This window comes from Miscanthus floridulus, chromosome 16, assembly GCF_019320115.1.
Source record: "Miscanthus floridulus cultivar M001 chromosome 16, ASM1932011v1, whole genome shotgun sequence".
In the NCBI taxonomy this organism is placed as follows: Eukaryota; Viridiplantae; Streptophyta; class Magnoliopsida; order Poales; family Poaceae; genus Miscanthus; species Miscanthus floridulus.
In genome coordinates, this window is record NC_089595.1 from 23,155,473 (window position 1) to 23,175,247 (window position 19,775).

At 42.4% G+C, this 19,775-nt stretch overlaps 1 protein-coding gene across 1 annotated transcript; it reads left to right on the top strand.

The window, feature by feature from the left end:
* The first annotated feature begins 17,231 nt into the window (after positions 1 to 17,231).
* LOC136510062 (peroxidase 42-like) lies at positions 17,232 to 18,517 on the top strand. The gene is made up of 2 exons (XM_066504635.1): positions 17,232 to 17,489; positions 17,755 to 18,517. The coding sequence occupies exons 1-2, from the start codon at positions 17,247 to 17,249 to the stop codon at positions 18,511 to 18,513; spliced, it is 1,002 nt and encodes a 333-aa protein (XP_066360732.1). The 5' UTR covers positions 17,232 to 17,246; the 3' UTR covers positions 18,514 to 18,517.
* The last annotated feature ends 1,258 nt before the right edge of the window (positions 18,518 to 19,775 follow it).

The following is a 19,775-nucleotide window of genomic DNA, read 5'->3' on the forward strand; positions in this document are numbered from 1 at the left end:
CACCTTATCTCTTGAAGAAGAAGAAAAATGACAAGGTGGTAGCCATCAAGGTGAACAAGCAAGCCAACAATGGGGTCAAATGCTTTTGGGTGCCAAAGGAAATCATTTCAAACATGAAGAGCACCAAGAAGGTTTGGATCCCAAAAGGGAAGTGAGAAGTCCGTCGGACGTCAGGGAATTTGGAGACTTGGCAAAGTTTGAGTGCATTTCATGGGGTGCATCATGATGGACAAAGTCATTGCCAAGTAGGTTAGTGAATACTATGGACCCAAATTCCCCTTCCCATGTTAGGTAACTAGATGTCATTACTTTCAAATTAGTATTCATTTCAATTGGTTTTGTTTTTCAATTGATATACTCTTAAAGCATCTAGTTATATTTCATGCCTTTGATTGCATTTACATGCTTAATCTTTTGTCATGCATTCAATAGGTATATCAGATGGTAGGCTTGCTCGGTTTCATTATCAACCCTTGGAGCAAACCTACATGGTTTAAAATTGTTTAGAAGCACGGCACATAGCTTGCTTTACAATTATTATTTATCAAATATGTGCCAAAGTCCAAATTGTAAATAATCTCTCCCAAATATCATCTTTCAATTGGTATTTTGATTCTTAAATCAATGTGCACAAATGGTACAAGTATTCAACACTTGTGTGCACATATTTAGAGGGAGTAATTCTACAACTTGGATGCTTTGAGACTATCACTTGTTCAAATGGTATCAATTTTTCAAACCTATCACATGTGTAGTTGTCTCATTGTAAGGAAATTGGAGTCCCTGGAGTTAATCATCACTCTTCAATTGGCATAATCATGTTGATTTCATTTCATATTTATATGCTTTCTCCATGCATTATATAGATTAAACTCTCTTGTACAATAAATTGCTAACTATGCATATGCTTTGCTTTCTACCATATGTATGCATATATTTAGGGGGAGCTTAGTCTATATAATGTGAGAGTCAAATTTTGTGATCCATTTCACTCTTATACAAAGGATCATGAAATTTGACCCTCCCTTGTGCTACTAATGTCTTCCTTTTCGGTATTTGATGCCAAAGGGGGAGAATTTGAAGGAGCAAAGGCAAGCATCAAGTTGATGTCTACAAGTGGTAATGGTCCGAGAAAGGGAGGAAAGTGAATTATGGATTATTTTTGTTAGAAAGCTAGGCTTTAATCTATAACATCACATGGGGACATTTGCAAGGGCAAAGACAAGCTTTTAAGTAAAAGTTTTAATTGGTATCTTACAATTGACTTCAATTGGTATCCCTAAATATCTTATATGATTTCAATTGGTATCTTTAAGTATCAAATAAACTTGCCCTTTTGCATTGCATCCTAGCAAGTAGGTAATTTTTAACTTCCAAATTCTTATTATTTGCTTGCCTTGGTCGTGTTGGCATCAATCACCAAAAAGGGGGAGATTGTAAGGAAAATGGACCCTTGGCCCATTTACTTTGGATTTTGGTGTTTGATGACCAACACAACCAAATTGGACTAATGAATTTGCAAATGTTTGTTTTGTAGTTCAATAGGGTGCAAGACGTAACTTGGACGAAGGCGATGTGATGATCCAATGATCAACACCTCAAGCAAGACCTTAGGAGCACAAGAAAAGATCCAAGAGAGCAAGCAAAGTCCAAGCATGAAGATTGGAACCAAGCCATATGCAAGATCATAAAGAAATGAGCTCACTGTGGTGACCGAATGCAGGACCGAACGCTGGACAAGCAATTGGACGCTGCGACCAGATGCTGGGCGAGTGGCTCGGCAGACAGGCGATCGGACACTGGACCGGATGCTGGTGGCAACCGACCGGACGTAGGACAGCAGCATCCGATTGATTACAGTAAGGTTCCAGAGCGGCACATCTGTGACCAGACACGTAAGGTGGCAGGCGACCGGACGCTGCCCAGCGGCCAATTAGCATATTGCCGGCTCAACGGTCAGGACGACCAGATGCGTCCGGTCAGGACAATTCAGCGTCCGGTCAGTAGTAGTTTCGTGGGAATTCGACCCCAATGGCTACTTTCTCAGTGGGGCTTATAAATACTACCCCCAACCGGCCATTTGAGGTGTGTGGAACTGAGGAAACATACCAAGGGTGTTGATACACCATTTTAGTGATCTCCACATGCATAGTGCTTAGTGTTTTATTAGGTGATTAGCATAAGTGCTTTGCGAAGTGCTTAGGTTGATTAGACCACCGCTTATGCGCTTGCTCTAGGTTTATGCCTAGTGTTTAGTGAGGTTTGCATACCTCTTGACACCCTGTGCTTGCGAGCACAAGTGTTGTACATCGGAGGGGCTTGAAGTCTTGCGAGATCACACCAACCGCATTTGTGGTGTGGCCGCCACCGTGTACCGAAGGGAACAAGGCCCACGGCATTTTGGCCAGAAGCTTGATAGTGAAGACGGCGGGGAGCATCCGGGAGAGGCTTGCCGAGAGGCACATCGGAGACCCACTTGCACGTGGGAAAGGCCCGAGGCTATCCACGGAGTTACCCGACCAGGAGCTTGGCCCTTGCGAGAGATTCCTTGCGAGGGGCTCCAACGAGGACTAGGGGGAAGCTTGCACGCTTCTCGATACCTCGGTAAAAATACCGTAGTCATCGACGGGAGTTTGCATATCTCTACCTTGCTCTTTAGCTTCTGCATTTACATTGATTACTTTACTACTTTTGTGGTAGAGATAGCAACACACTAGCAAAACTATAGTTGCACATTTAGATAGTTTATCTTTTGCATAGGTTTTGCTAAGGTTAGAAAAAGAGGCCATAGTTTAGAGTTAGAATTTTTAAGTTGCCTAATTCACCCCCCCTCTTAGGCGTCATGGTCCCTTCACACCGTTTGGCTTGGGAAAGACTCGAGAAACAAGAGGAGAAGAAGGCGAATGCGATAGAGGGGTCATAGGGGACCACGGTGGCTTGGTGATGAAGCGGCACTTAGAGTAGTGGCTTGGGCTTGCCAGCGTACGACGGTGACACTAGAAGAAAAGAGAGCGAGAGAGAAGATAAGGTGGGTACCGGAGGCTTTCTTACCTTGCGTAGAAGCTTGGCAAGGCATTCTCGGAGGCGGAGGGGCGGCGGAGTAGCGAGTCCCATGGTGGCGGATCTCCGGCGGCGTGCGGCGTGTCGAGCTACGGCTGCTAAGGCCTCAAGCAGGGGCGGCGCTTGCTCTATGGTTCGGGGAAAGCGGCATGGGGTACCGCTGCTACTTATGAGGCGGGGGAGCTTGCGGGACAAGCCAAAATGGTCGGGTCGACATCGACACGGACTCCTCGATGGAGTTCGGTGCGGCGACGGGTTGAAGATGGTCCTGACGGATGGGGCCCACTGGTCAGTGAAAGAGAGAGGGGGAAAGGGAAAGGCGCGACGCGGCTAGGCCGACTAGGCCGAGCTAGGAAGGGGCGCGAGAGGAAGGAAATGGGTGGGCCGCTGTGGGACAGAAGAGAGGAAGAAAGCTTTTTTTATTATTCCAAATGTTTTTCAAATGCAATTTCAAATCCAATTTAAATTCTTTTGATATTTTGTTCGAACTCAATCATCACAAAGTTAGTTTATAGCAGCATGAATGCTCAACCATGTAGCTAACCCTATGATAAATTTTAATTTAATAAAAAATATTATTTCCTATGTTTTCATGAACACCAGAAATGCAAGATTAAATCATTTTTCATCAATTTCAAAAAGGGCAAATTTTAGGGTGTTACAAATCTACCCCCCTTAAAATGATTCTTGTCCCTGAGATTTGGAGAACGTCGACTAGGAGATAGGGATACTCCATCTTTGGATTCTTCTTTACTTCCTCGTGCAGTTCCATCGTCTTGATAAGGATCCCACTTTACTTTGCATACCTGTTAACCTTACTCCAAGTAACTTGCTAAACTAATTCCAAGATTTTAACAGGCACTTTGAACAACTCTCAGGTATCTCCAATCACTAGCCCACCTTTCCTTTTTAGTCCATACTATCAATTCTCTTTCTTAAAATATTCACCTTCCAATGGAGCCTTACGAATCTCTTGGTCAGAAGGAAATTCTACTACCATTCTTCAAAACATTAAGGATTCTGGTTGAGTTGCTTGAACTTGGAATACAATTCTTAGTCCTTGGTGTCACCTGAACCTTCTTAGCACAATTCTTCGTTGCTAAGGGCAGTGGCCATGACTTTGCTCCTCCAAGTGATAGCACTTTTCCAAGTCATAATCAATTTCATTTCAAGAGGATATCACAAGCTCAAAACCATCTTTGTGAAGATGTCCTTTAGATTCTCATCATCCTCCTAGAGGTCACTTTTACTTCCAAAAAAATAGTACTTACATGCTTCACAATGGGTAACTCCAGATAACATGTTAGGTAGTTCAGCTCATGCTTCCTTAGTTGACTTAATGAACAAGCCACTACTTTTCTTCTTGTATAAGGACACATCCCACACCTTGACAGGGTGCATCCTAGTGGATATAAAGCTCTTGTTCAGATCTGGCAAAGCTAATACTTAGGTTTTACTTCAACCTCTCTTTTTTTACTCCTTCAAAAACTTAGTTGAGGTCTCTTGATCCGAACTTAAACCTTCTCTAGTAACACTATCAATATCTTGATGGTCTTGGATAAACTTCCTTGAACCTCTAATCAAACCTCGTTATTAAAGACTCTAAGTTTCTCTCACATCTTTAAGTGGGTTCCTATCACATCATTAACTTTCTAGGAATAACATCAATGTCCATTAACTCCGAAACGATAAGGTTTGCCTCAAAGTTCTTCCCTTTTATGTTTAGACTAACTTTTGGGCATATGCGGTCTACCTTCATTACTCCTCCTGGGGACTTAACTGTCACTGGTTTCCTCATCGGAAGCACAGTTATCTTATGTTCTTCCACATATTCCCTAGAGATGAATGAATATGACGCACTAGGGTCAAACAACACCATAGCAGTGTCTGAGCTTACTGCAGTCAAACCATACACAACCTTCTTAGCTCCATCAGTGGTAATCTTATCCACATTGTTCAGACTTCTAGGGATGTAGTTTTGCTTTAAATTTTTTTCTTGCTCCTGCTTCTTATGGACATTCTATTCTAGCTCCTGCTACTGTTGATTCTAGCTTTGATTACTCTGAGCAAACTTCTCAAGATAGTCATTCTCATAATGCTCAATCTCACCACAATCATAACCTTCCACACTAGTAGAAATATTTGTCTTCATCAAGGTGATAGTAGGAGTTGACAAACATGGCTCTTAGGAGTTGAAATGTTGCACTTCATCATTGGGTTGCTGATACTGATCCTAATTTGTACTCCCAAATAGATTCACAGGGCGTGACTGATATTCTGCTTGTGTAGCCAAACAAAGATGAGTGTTTCTTAACTAGCGCTGAATGTAAAGCTTTCTCTTCTTCTCTTCCATCTCTCGATGCTTATTCTCAATTACATTTGCTCTGTCCACCAATGTCTGATAGTCAGCATACACCACGGTCGTCAGCTGTAGTTGCAAACCATCATTCAGTCCTTTGAAAAAGCGTTTTTGCTTCTTAGCATCACTATACACCTCTCTTGGAGCATAGCGTGACAATCAAGTGAACATGTCACAATCCTCACACACAGTCATAGATCATTGCTTCAAGTTGAGGAACTCATCTTGCTTAAGTTCTACCACACCTAATGGAATATGGTAGGACCTGAAGCTCTAGCTAAACTCCTTCCAGGTGATCTGTCCAGCATTGTTGGGACGTCTATACTAGTAAGACTCCCACCAGTCTTGTGCTACGCCCTGGAGTTGGCCGGACACAAAAAGCACCTTCTCATGGTCATCACACTGAGCTATGTCAAATTGTCGCTTCACAGCTTTAAGCCAGTCATCAGCTTCTAGTGGTTCACTTATATGGGAGAATGTCGGTGGGTGTCCCTTTATAAATTCAGCACGCTTGTTAACAGGTGGTGCTTGATGTGGGCTGTTTAGCACACTCTAAGCAATAGCCTATAATAACTGAGTATGCATCATCAAAGCTTGCTCTATCGATGGGGAATTGGATGGTGGTGGATTAGAATTGACAGGATTCCTTCCCAGTGAGAGCTAGAATCTTCAAAACCACTTTCACTTTGGCTACCCCCCTTAAGAAAAGATCAACTAGGGAACACAATAAGGGTAGCTTGCACCTTCTTCTAGATGAGCTTACTAGTATCAAGATGTTCTGACATCCTAATGATACTCTCGTGTATGGGCAAGAACAAGAAATCTAGAATTCCTCGTGAGTAAAAAAACAACAGTGCAGTAAAACAACTATAACTCGCATTCTGTTTATCCAATAAAGTTGTAGCTTATACCGTTGGAAAGCTTATCAAATCCTCCACAACTTCCTTATAGAACACTTTTCCAAATTCTGCAGTTTAGATAGTCAAAAATAGTGCACATCTATTCTAGGCTTCAGACAACACCTGTGTATCGTCCTGTGATTTTCATAATTCCATAACCAACATAGCTGTCAAGAAGATTTTTGTGGTCATAGAAAGATATCGAAATCTACTATTGTCCAGAATTTTCTCATGATTTCTGATCATCCAAACTCAGAGATATAAACCAAAGAGTGCAGACTGCTCCGAAAGGCAGGATAGGGAAAACAGAAGAAAACCATAACCCAACTATTTATTCCATTAATCCTTATACCTTAGGCCTATAAACTAAATGAAATTGTGGGAACACCCAACAAGATCATTGCAGTCATTACAAAGATTCAAAACAAGTATAAGCATAATGATAATTCAACAAAGCACTAAAGGTTCACAATTCAATCATTCACTCAACTTGTGATACTATCATACTCGTTGTACTAGGGGTAACAATCCTAAGACTCATCTTTAGATTATGCAAGAAGGTGGTGAGGAATAGTTCTAAAAGCATATCAAATCAAGGGGTGAAGATAAGAACAAAGACTTTAAAATAAGCACCAAGGTAGAGATAAATAGCAAGGGTAGAGATATAGTAGAGAAGAAAATATCAAGGTTCATAGAGCAAGGGTTTTTGTAGCAACCTCTAAACCTTAGGATGACCAGTTTCTACTAGGCTTGTGTCCTATAATCAGCATTGCTCTGATACCACTTTGTAGCACCCAGTTTTAAGAACAAAACCAGATACACACAATATGTTAGCCCAGGAAGTCAAATCTCACATATAACTACAAATAAGGGTATTATCAAAAGACAATACTCAATATATAACGTACTTAGTATCACTGTTCACCTAGGCCATTTAAACACCGTGTAAACGCTAGATGGTGGTGCTCCATTTCTGTTTAATTGTCCATTTATCCTGTTTAATGTCCATTTAGCCCATTTAATGGACCGTTTAGCCTGAATAATGGCTAAACGGTAGGTGACCGATTGTTTGCCGTTTAGCATTTAGGAAAACATTGCTTAGTATAAAGGATATAACCTTAGACAAGCAAACAAAGGAAAGACAACTCTAATCTTTGGGTGAAGATTCTAATCCATAGGGACAACTGACTGGTTGATCACAAGCCTAATTCCTCCAAACTCTAGCAATCTGGTACCCATCCGGGATATTTTTCCAAATGTGTGAAAAATAAAGCAAGCATAAGTACATATTGTACTCAACAATTATAACATAGGATTCATGAGGCTCAAAAGGCTAACACTAGTTTAACTGTAATTAGCTTTTATTGAGTCATGATTTTAGCAATAGGGTGGCAACAAAGTTATCATAAGCCCATAAACATATGATCAGATAAACATGAATAATGAATAACATAAATAGTATTCATTAGTGAGCCATCATTATTAACCATTAATGATCATCTATTCTGTAAATGTTCTAAGGCCGCTCGTGACCATGAGCATGACTGATATACTAGTTTTATACTCTGCAGAGGTTGTACACTTTCACTATGAGTCGTGATTTACCCTTTCGCCTGAGGTAGCTAATCTCTTGACCCACATCCAAGGAAGGTCAGCAGGGTTCACTATGAAGCCTTTCAAAGATTCATCTAACAAGTTAAGGCCATTAGATTCACTTGACAAATAGATGTAGAGCCCCCCTTCCCGATAGCACAATGACGCGCAACCTATACTCAAGGGGACAGAGGTCGTACTATACGCAATTTGTCAAGCCATTCTTACGCCTATAAAGGTAACCACTAACAAGCTAGAAAAGGTCCTCATACTAAGCTAAAGTCAGAGCCATGTATCCCTCACAGCTATACTATAAGTCCCAGATGATCACTTATAGATAAGTCCTTAGGGAGAGGAATCTAGAGCACCATAAAAATAGCTCAATGCTCTAGCCCCCTGATTCCATGTTGCTAAAAAGCATCTTTTAGTGTTTATTGCATATACCATTAGTCAAGTTACAAGATTATGGTTTAGTTGAGCACTAGCATCATACTAACCAATGCAATACCCCATAGGTGATAAGGCACAAGGTAACAAAGCTCTAGGAAATTCTTAGTGGCAGTCAAGGTAGACACATGCAGTATGAATTAAATGATTAAAGGTATATAGGACAACAAGAAAGATCCCATGCTATACTTGCCTTAAACTCAGATCCTTCATCTAGTCCAAACCTTCAAAGGAACTCCTTCTTGATCAACACGTAAAGCTCACCGGCTAGACAAGATCATAAAGCACCACACAAGCATCCATGCAATCATATACGAAGCAAACAATAGAACTAAATTAGAATAGTATACCAAACATATGAAACAACAAGTAAAAATGTTTTAAAGATGTTCTAAATGATGCTACGAACACACAGATGCGAAAAGCACTCTAATCAGAGCTACGGTTTGAAAGAAACGGCAACCGAAAGATCTACTCACAAGAGAAAATATAAACCTATAAGATTCATGTGTTTTAACTATATAAAAACTTATATAAATTAAATTAAGTCAAATTTAGATTTAAATTATAAAACTAAAGTAAAACAAATCATATTTTATTTATAAAGTCTAGTTGCATAATTATTATTCAAATTAGAGTTTAAACCATGAAATTCCAGAAATAGCGACATGATAAACATTGTTACTAATGCATAGATCTCGTCGTCATAAATCTAACGTGACTTGAATGGGTCAATTTAGAGTGAAAACGCAGAAGTTATGGCCTAAAGAAGGTAGTGGCAATTTTGAAATAGATGGAACTTGATTTTCGAATTAAAATAAATACGAACAGATTTTTAAATCGAGATCAGGACCGTGGGTTCTAAATCGGCAAAACACAGGGGCTCTTTAGAAAAACTATAGGGACATCGGGTTATATACTTAAAAACTTGGAGGACTCTTTAACAAAATTGCCTGCAAAGGGGTATCTTCTAATCTGGGCCATAGATCTCAGATCGGATGGCTCAAAATGATTGGGAGGGATGGGGTCGCCGGCACAGTACCTGGATAGCGGCACCATGGCCGGAGAGCAGAGGAGCTCGCCGGCGCTCCTCGTTCTAAGCATTTCGGCCACCGTTTGGCATGGGAAACACTCGAGAAACAAGAGGAGAAGAAGGCGAACACGATGGAGGGGTCAGAGGGGACCGCGGTGGCTTGGTGACGAAGCAGCACTCAGAGCAGCAGCTCAGGAGCAAGAGAGAAGAAAAGGCGGGTATCAGAGGCTTTCTCACCTTGCGTAGAAGCTTGGCAAGGCAATCTCGGAGGTGGAGGGGCGGCGAGCATTTATTCCCATGGCGGCGAATCTCTGGCGGCGTGCGGCGTGTGGAGTTGCGGCTGCGGTGGCCTCGAGCAGGGGCGGCGCTTGCTCTAGGGTTCGGGGAAAGCGGTGTGGGGTACCGCTACTACTTATGAGGCAGGGGAACTTGCGGGACATGCCAAAATGGCTGGGTCAACATCGACGCGGACTCCTCTATGGAGTCCGGTGCGGCGATGGGTTGAAGAAGGTCCTGACGGAGGGGGCCCACCGGTCAACGAAAGAGAGGGGGAAAGGGAAATGCGCGGCGCTGCTGCACCGACTGGGCCGAGGGTGTGCGGCTGGGCCGAGCTAGGAGGGGGCATGAGAGGAAGGAAATGGGTGGGCCGATGTGGGCCAGAAGAGAGGAAGAAAGTTTTTTTTTCAAATGTTTTCCAAATGCAATTTCAAATCCAATTTAAATTCTTTTGATATTTTGTTCGAACTCAATCATCACAAAGTAAATTTGCAGCAGCATGAATGCTCAACCATGTAGCTAACCCTATGATAAATTTTAATTTAATGAAAAATTATTATTTCCTATGTTTTCATGAACACCAGAAATGCAAGATTAAATCATTTTTCATCTATTTCAAAAGGGCAAATTTTAGGGTATTACAACCAGTGAGGTTGCTATTGCAGTAGCTAATGAAGTGCGCTGTGTCAGGGGCCCTGGCGTAGCGGAGGCCATAGTCCAGGGTGCCCGCTACATAGCGAAGGATGCGCTTGACGGCCTACAGATGCTCCATCATGGGCTGCTCCATGAACCGGCTCACATACCCGACGGTGAACGCCTGGTCCAGCCATGTATGGACCATGTAGCGCATGCTCCTAATCAGTCGTCAGTAATGGGTTGGATCCACCTCCTCTGTCGTGTTGTCTCGACTCAGCTTGAGCTTCTACTCCATCGAGGTAGAAGCAGAGGAGGTTGAGGTCGCTCATGTCGAACGCCTTCTTCATCTACGCCTTGAATGCCTCCACCTTCATCATAGAAGTGGATATTTTCTAGTAGTGATTATTTAGGTGATCTCTACCTAGCTCGACATCTTAGTTGCTTAATTAGGATCTTTGTAAGGTGCTTGAAAACTTAGATAGAGGGGGTGTAGTCTTGGCTAGACCGAGTAGTTTAATTCTGCAATTGTTTCGGTTAACCGGTGTGGTTAAGTTTAGAAATGACTATTCACCCTCTCTAGTCTGCCATCTCGACCTATCACTATCCCTGTTATAAAAATGCAGCATTTGAACATCAAAAGCAAATTCACAATGTTAAATCAATATAATTAAATTGAACACGAATGATTTCATATTACAAGAGACATCTACTTTAGAAAGTTTAGTTTGCTATTTATACTAGGCTATGTGTTGAGTTTTTTTATAGGATTTTTACATGCCAAGTGGCTAATTTGAATTAAGGCCTTGTTTAGATTGAAAGTTTTTTCAACCTGATGAATAGTACTACTTTCGTTTTATTTGGCAAATATTGTCCAATCATGGACCAACTAGGCTCAAAAGATTCATCTCGTGATTTTCAACTAAACTGTGTAATTAGTTATTTTTTTTACCTATATTTAATACTCCATGCAAGCGTCCAAAAATTGATGTGATGGAGAGAGAGTGAAAAAACTTGGAATTTTGATGTAAACTAAACAAGGCCTAAGAGTGAGTTCGCAAGGCAGGTACACGTCCCATCCACGTCCCCGCAAACCTGACTGGTACTAAATTTCAACGTTTCAATCCCCATGACTATTAAAACGCCTCCATCTCTGTTCCCTAATAGTAGAATTCCCTATGGGAATCATGCTGCTTTCGGTCCCCATTTGTAACACCCTAAAATTTGCTACTTTTGAAAATAGGTTTAAAATAATTTATTTCTAAATTTTATGCTCATGAAATATAGGAAAGTAAAATTTTTCATTAAATTAAAATTCATCATAAGGAGTAGCAACATGTTTATGCATATTTGCCGGTGCATTTGTTTCTTTGAAATTGTGTGGATTTGCTTCAAATTGAAAATATTCCAAAATGCTTTTGAAGTTGGCTTTGAAGTAAAAGAAAAGAAAATCAGAAAATAAGAGCATTTAAAAGTTGTGAAAATTTATTTTTAAAAACTTACCAAAATTTCTTATTCTTCTTTGAATTGAAAAGTATATTGGAAATAATAATTGAACTTGATTTGATTCCTAATTGAAATTGGTTTTGAAATAGGAAATAGAAAGGATTTGATAAAAAAAGAATATTCTCCTCCCTCTCTATGGCTCGAAGGCCATTTTTCTCTTCCTCCCCCCACGTGGGGCGAGTTTGGCCGCAGCCCACTCTCTCTTCTCTCCCACTCTGCCGCCCGACCTGCTTGGCCTGTGTAGGCCCAGCACCTCCTCCGCGTGTTTGGTCCAGTAGAAGCTCGCACAGCCACGCACCGACCCAGCGTGGACTCCGCCGCTTTCCTTCACCTCTTCCTCTATCGCTGACCACCCGGGCCCGCCCGTTAGCTCTTCCTAGTACCTCGGCTCGTCGTCAACCCGGACTCGCGCAGAGGCCATGTCTGTCCCATCCACTCCCCTCTCGCCCTTAGCAGTACCCGACCCTTAAATAGCAGCCTCCCCATGGCCATGTCATCCCCCACTGAGGCCTATGACCACCAGCCACGCCACCAGGAACCCTAGCGCCGCCGTCCAGTTTCCGCAGAGAGAAGCCATCGTCTCCGCATCGAGTAGTTTCTCCATCGTCACGGTAAGTACCTCGTAGAGCTTCGCGTGAACTTCTTGAACCCACAGAACCCCTTCACGCCCTATCCCTCGCTCTATGTCGTCTTGAACCGGTACGCCGAAGCTTCGCCACCGCCATAGTCCGCTACCCGAAGTCTCTACTCAGCAATAGCTGCTGCAAGTCGCATAATCAAGTTCGCCATGTTCCTATACATCTCTCTGTGCCAAATCAGAGTCGAATTAGAGCCCCTAGGCGCTTTGTCCAATAGCTCCAGCGAGCAATCAATCGATGCCGATGACAAATTCCCCATCAAGCTCCTGTTCCGGCCGGCTCTCCTCTCTCTTTCTCCCTCTCTTTTAATCTGAGCCGTCCATCTCCGATCCAGTGGTCCAGATCATTCCATACCCCTTCACAGGCCATCTTCCTAAAGAGCCCCTCAGTTTTCAGATATTTGTACCCGTGGTCCAAAGCGCAACCACATATTACGTTTTCTTCTTTGGAAAGCGTAGTTTCTTTGGTTTAGATCCAAAATATGTTTTCACTTATTTACAGTTTTGCCACTACCTTCTTTAGGCCATAACTTCTCTGTTTTAACTCTGATTTGACCCATTCAACTTACGTTAGGTTTGTAATTTCATAATCTATGTGTTCATACTACTATTAGATATGTTTTCAACTTTTAAAATTTGAGATTAGATTTAATCTATTATTTTATTAAAGAAAATCTTGTTTAATTCATATCTTCTACATTTTAGCTCTGATTTGACCTATTCAAGTTGCGTTGGATTCGTAACAACATAAATTACGCATTAGTAACAATGTTTTCCATGTCAAGAGCTCTGGAATTTCATGGTTTAAACTCCAACTTGAATAATAATTATGCAACTAGATTTTATAAATAAAATATGATTTGTTTTACTTTAGTTTTATAAATCAAATCTGAATTTGACTTAATTCAATTTATAATATTTATAAAATATCTTATATATATGAATTTATATAGTTAAAATAAATGGAGCATATAGTTTTCTTTTCCACGTATGAAGCAAATCTTTCGGTAGATGTATCTTTTTCACCGTAGCTCTGATTAGCGTGCTTGTTACGTCTGTGTTCATAGCGAGACGTAGATTCGTTTTACAAACTTTTCATCTTAATTTTTATGTTTGGTGTACTATTCTAATTGAGATCTATTGTTTTCTTTGTGTATGATTGCATGGATGCTTGTGTGGTGCTTTATGATCATGTCTAGTCAATGAGCTTTACGTGTTGATCAAGAAGGAGTTTCTTTGAAGTTTTGGACTTGAAGAAGGATCAGAGTTTTAAGGCAAGTATAGCATGGGATCTTCCTTGTTGTCCTATACACCTTAATCATTTAATTCATACTACATGTGTCTACCTTGACTGCCACTAAGGATTCCCTAGTACTTTGTACCTTGTGCCTTGTGACCTATGGGGTATTGCATTGGTTAGTATGATGCTAGTGGTCAACTACAACCATGATCTTATAACTTGACTAATGGTATATGCAATAAACACTAAAAGATGTTTTTAGCAACATAGAACAAGGGGGCTAGAGCATTGGGGTGTTTTATGGTGCTCTAGATTCCTCCCCCTAAGGACTTATCTGTAAGTGATCATCCGGGACTTATACTGCGAGGGCTATATGACTCTGGCTTTAGCTCAGTATGAGGACATTTTTTAGCTTGTTAGAGGTTACCTTTATTGACGTAAGAATGGCTTGGCGAATTAGGTATAGTGTGTGTATAGGTTACGCGTCATTGTGCCATCGGAAAGGGGGGCTCTACATCTGTTTGCCGATTGAATCTAATGGCCCTAACTTGTTAGACGAACCTTTGAAAGGCTTCATAGTGAACCCTGCCGACCTTCCTTGGAAGTGGGTCAAGAGATTAGCTACCTTGGGCGAAAGGGTAAATCACGACTCACAGTGAAAGTGTACAACCTCTGCAGAGTGTAAAACTGGTATATCAGCCGTGCTCACGGTCACGAGCGGCCTTGGAATATTTACGGAATAGATGATGAACACAGATGATACTGATGATGAAGATGCTCACTAATGATTACTGTTTATGCTATTCATTATTCATGTCTACCTGATCATGTGTTTATATGGGCTTGTGATAAACTTGTTGCTACTCCTATGCTAAAATTGTGACAATTAAAAGCTAATCGCAGTTAAACCAGTGTCAGCCTTTTGACTCTCATGAACCCCATGTTATATTTGTTGAGTACGATATATACTTACGCTTGCTTTACTTTTTAAATCTATGAAAAAATCCCGGATGGGTACCAGATTGCTAGAGTTTGGAGGAATTAGGCTTGTGATCAACCAGTCAGTTGTCCATGTGAAAGTGGAGTCTTCACCTGAAGATCGGGGTTGTCTTTCGGCTGCCTATACTCTGAGGTTATATTCCTTATACTAATACGCTATGTATTTAAGCATTGTCTACTCATATTACCTTTATTTGTAGCTATATATGAGATTTGACTTTCTGGGCTCACATATGGTGTGTATCTGGTTTTGTCCTTAAAACCGGGTGCTACACCATTGCCATCTCTAACTCTGCCCATATATACCCCCCTGAGTTGTTTCATGAGAGGTACAGTGATCCATGGGATCACTTGTTTCAACCGAAGGACACTCCTCTCTTCAACAAGGAGTCCCGTCCATCTACCACATCTCATCATGCAACTTTGCCAAGTTCTTCCCTTGGCTCTACCATGGCCGACAAGACTACTTGCTCCACACCAAAGGCCACCAAATTGACTAATTAATCCTCCCACTACAAAAGCCCCTGTCACAAAAAACTCAATTGGTCTCTTCATTAATTTATTGTCACATCATAAAAAATGCTAACGCTCTATTTATTATCGAGGATGAAGAAACTTCCATCGGTAGTTACCGTAAACAGGTAAAGGACGATTAGCCAGTTGGGACGTGCATAATTATTGTTAGTTAATTACTTCCATGAGTTTACCAGGCTAAGCTGTTAGATCTGGTACACGCCTGTGTATGTCTATATATACTAGATCTAACAGCTTCTAATTTGGATATGCTCAACTTCTTCTGTTCGAGCGCACTTGGCCAGTAGTTTATGAATTTGGCCAGAAGTACGGTGGATAAATTACTGTGTATTTCAGTTGGGTATGCATGTGTGTGTGAAAATTAATGTAATACTTATTTCCTAACTCAAGTCAAAGGCAAATAGGAATTTGACCTTTTAAAATTATAATACACACCCAATGACACAATAAAAAGGATGGGAGTACCACCTAGATGTTAATTAGGGTATGCTTAGAGTTATGATATCCATTGGTACCCGCTAATAATGCACTTGAGTTTATTCATTTTACAAATCTGAGCAAGCAGTTCATTTTATTTTACAACTCTAAGCTGGGAAATGAACTGGGTGTCTTCATTGTGGTGGGACTTGCTTATTGCCCGAGTTCACGTCGTCATTGATATTTACACGAGTGCTTCTACTTTTCTGAATTTATTTCATAATTCGATGGGTGCTATTATACTCTTTATGTGGTAGACAACGTGCATATTGATAACGAGACATTGTTGGATTAGTCTTTCCGATGTGCTCATACACGTGTATGCATTCATAGAGGTAAGTGTGTGTATGTGTTTGTATAAGCGTCTGCACACTTTCCGTAATGTGATTGAAAATGAGAAAACCATAGATTAATGGGGTTGTGCCCAAAAATAAACTTACATCCCCTGTGTTAATTAATTCCTCTTATTAGCTAGGATGTAGTACTAGGAATAGGAACATAGAGAGAGGCACACACACGAGCCGACACCACTAAAGTTATATTCATTTGTTCACTGATGACGTGGATTATTAACGACCTTAAGCTCAGTTTACATATTGAATCCTTGTCGACAATCAGACATCATAATTAGTGGAGGCATGCAATAATAATGTCAACCATCAATAAACAACATTATATACATCTTCTGTCCAAAAATTTTATAATATTTTAATAGACCTTGTTAACGTGTCAGCAAATAAAAGCTCTGCTATCCATTCGGTTGCTTGGTTTCTTGTTCATGTGCAATTGTTCCAGCCTGGTGCGTGGCGATGGGTAACAAGGCAAATGCACATAATCTCTCTCTCTCTCTCTCTCTCTCTCTCTCTCTCTCTCTGTGTGTGTGTGTGTGTTTTTTTTGTTCCAGATAGGAGTATGCCCAGAAGCAACCATGATGAAATTATCTAGCTAGAGATTTCATTGAGCTTCATCATGTGAAGCTTATGCTAGCAGTTGACGTAGAGTGCGTTGACGTGTACTACGCTAGCAGTTGAGTCGACCACACGGCTTAAATAGTTGTTAGCTGATGGAATGAATCATGTCCTAACAAATCCCCATATCACCTATTTTTTAATTCGAGGATGAAATTAGCACGTATATACTTGTCGCCAAGTGGAAAACTGGCAATGTCAACACGCCTTGCAATGCAACTGGATCGCCAGCTACAGCGTATGTTGTACCAGCCAACTGTGTGCTAGTAACGACCTCCCAAGAACATAATTCTTGCAGTTAAGAAGAACATGTTAACCAAAAACAAAATAGTGGCATGCATTCGTCTCTATAAATACCCTAACTAGGTGCCTCACATTGCCACCACACCAAGCATTCGCGTCTCTTTCAGTACTAGACATCACATCCTCCAATAGCAGCTTAGCTAGCTTGCTTCTAATATCCTAGCTAGCTTTCTAAGATCGATCTTGGGTACGTTAATATACAAGGATTAAGGAGAGCTAGCTTGGTGAGATCATCATATATATAATAAGCTAGCTGAAGATTTAAGTAGCAGCATATATATCATGGCGATGCCGACGTCGACGTCAACATGCAAGGCCACGCTGCTCATGGCGTTCGTCGCCACTGCTGTGCTGAGCACGGCGACGACGTCGTGGGCACAGTCGCCGCTGCAGATCAACTTCTACGGCCCGTCGTGCCCGCAGGCGGAGGCGACGGTGCGCAACGTCACCGCGGGGATCATCGCCAACGACCCCACCATGGGCGCCGCCTTCATGCGCCTCTTCTTCCACGACTGCTTCGTCAGGGTATATTTAGATATGTATATATAACTTTCTTTTTAGATATATAATAAAGTCGTCAGGGTATAACTACACAGTACGTACTAATGATCATCGTCACACGAGAACACCATGTTGTTATTGCAAAATGACAAGCAGATCCCCTAAAAAAATGACAAGCAGATATGCCATGTTTGGCAACTCTCTCAACATATTTTAGTACTCGCATAGTACAATCAGCACGTACGTAGTATGCTAATGCATGGCTCCGGCGGCTTAATTTGCACTGCAGGGGTGCGACGCCTCCATCCTGATCGACCCGACCAGCAGCAACACGCAGGTGGAGAAGAAGGCGATCGCGCTGCGCGGGTACGCCGCCGTGAACACGATCAAGGCGGCCGTGGAGGCGGTCTGCCCCGGCGTGGTCTCCTGCGCCGACATCCTGGCCTTCGCGGCACGGGACACGGCGGTCGTCTCCGGCGGCTTCGCCAGCTCCGACATGCCCTCGGGCCGCCGCGACGGGACGGTGTCCAACTTCATCGAAGTGCTGCAGAACATCCCGTCGCCGACCTTCAAGCTCCAGGATCTCATCAACAACTTCGCCAAGAAGGGCCTCGACGTCGACGACCTCATCATTCTCTCCGGCGCGCACTCCTTCGGCCAGGCGCACTGCTCCTTCTGCAACGGCCGGCTGTACCCCACCGTCGACCCCACCATGGACGCCACCTACGCCTCCGATCTCAAGACGGTGTGCCCGGCGCCGGGCAGCAACAGCGGCAACCCGGTGATCAACAACAACCGGGTGACCGACCCCAACGTGCTCAGCAACCAGTACTACAGCAACCTGCTGGCGGGGAAGGTGCTCTTCGTGTCGGACCAGCAGCTCATGAACACCACCTACACGGCGGCCAAGGTGGCCAACAGCTCCGCTGACGCTGCCACGTGGATGAGCCAGTTCCAAACGGCGCTGGTGAAGATGGGCAGCATCCAGGTGCTCACCGGGACGGCCGGACAGGTCAGGAAGTTCTGCAACGTCGTCAATAGCAGCTAGAGGATCGGCCGGCTCACTAGCCTGTTGTACAATTGGTTCTAAAAATAGAACACAATTTGCCTTTTGCTTATAACTATACATATGTACTACCATGTGTCAAATTAAGTTCACACATACAGAAATATACAACCACTTGCAATCTAAGAACCGTGACTACTACATATATAACATATATACTATAGAGAACCAACCGTGGAAATGCATTATTGTTGTGGCCGCAACGGAGCGGTTGGAAGCGGCAAATGGTGCCCAGAAATATGGTACCGGAACGCACTTTAATTTCTCAGTGACTTCCACACATTTAATTTCTAGAAAGTTCCGCACATGTGCAGAAGTTACTTTAATTTCTAGAAAGCTCCTCCTGTTCTAGCTACTGTAGCAGGAAGACGTTTTTCTCTGTCCTCGCGAAATGAACTAGGAGCCCGGAGAAGCCACGTTTTCTAGCTCCTCCGGCTCTGGCTCCTCTGTCACTGTAGCATGGAGCTGGAGCCGGAGCCAGAGACAGCCCTGCCAAAGAGGGCCTAAGCTACAAATACATATGACAGTAGTGATATCAAATATGATACAAAGTAGAAGCCATTATGGTTACCCAAATGAAATAAATGCAATGAACTGCCAACGGAAGCTAGACCGGTTGGTCGACGCTTCCTGTGGCATCCCTCAGGTTCTGAGTTCGATCCCCCCTCAGGGGCGAATTTTAGGCCTGAGGGAAAAAAGAAATCTCCTCATCTGTTCCATGCTAAAGTACAAGTCTGTAGTCGTTCTGTCTTACGGAGATGCGGTGCCGCTATATATGGGTGGGGCCGTGGTTCGGGGATTTTCTCGATCTGCGTGAGAACATCTTCTTCTTAATGAAACACCGGTGGGACGTCATCCCCCTACGGGTCGAGTTTTTTTGCAATGAACTATCAGACACACCGATTGAATCTTTTTTGCACAACAACTGACAAACATGATGATTCTTAACAGAAGACATACCCGATAATTCTGCATGTCAAGTAACTGCCTTGCAAACTGAACCCGGAAGTAGGCTCAAAGGTGCCAACCATTATCAATACAGACAGCCGATATGAACAAATAGAACCAGAACTTTAATTTGCACCAGTTGTACGACTCAAGATATATCCAAATAGCCACAACAGCTGAATACTGTAGCACTGCCTAGGCTTAACCGAATGTAGAAGAGACAACGGTAGATGGTACAAATGTGCCTTGTACCTCAAACTGCCAACGCTGTCAAAGAAGAATATCAAGAGCCATAC

Coding starts and splice junctions, on each gene's coding strand:
- LOC136510062 (XM_066504635.1), top strand. CDS start 17,247: ATGGCGATGCCGACGTCGACGTCAACATGCAAGGCCACGCTGCTCATG. Junction 17,490..17,754: donor TCCACGACTGCTTCGTCAGG/GTATATTTAGAT, acceptor TTTGCACTGCAG/GGGTGCGACGCCTCCATCCT.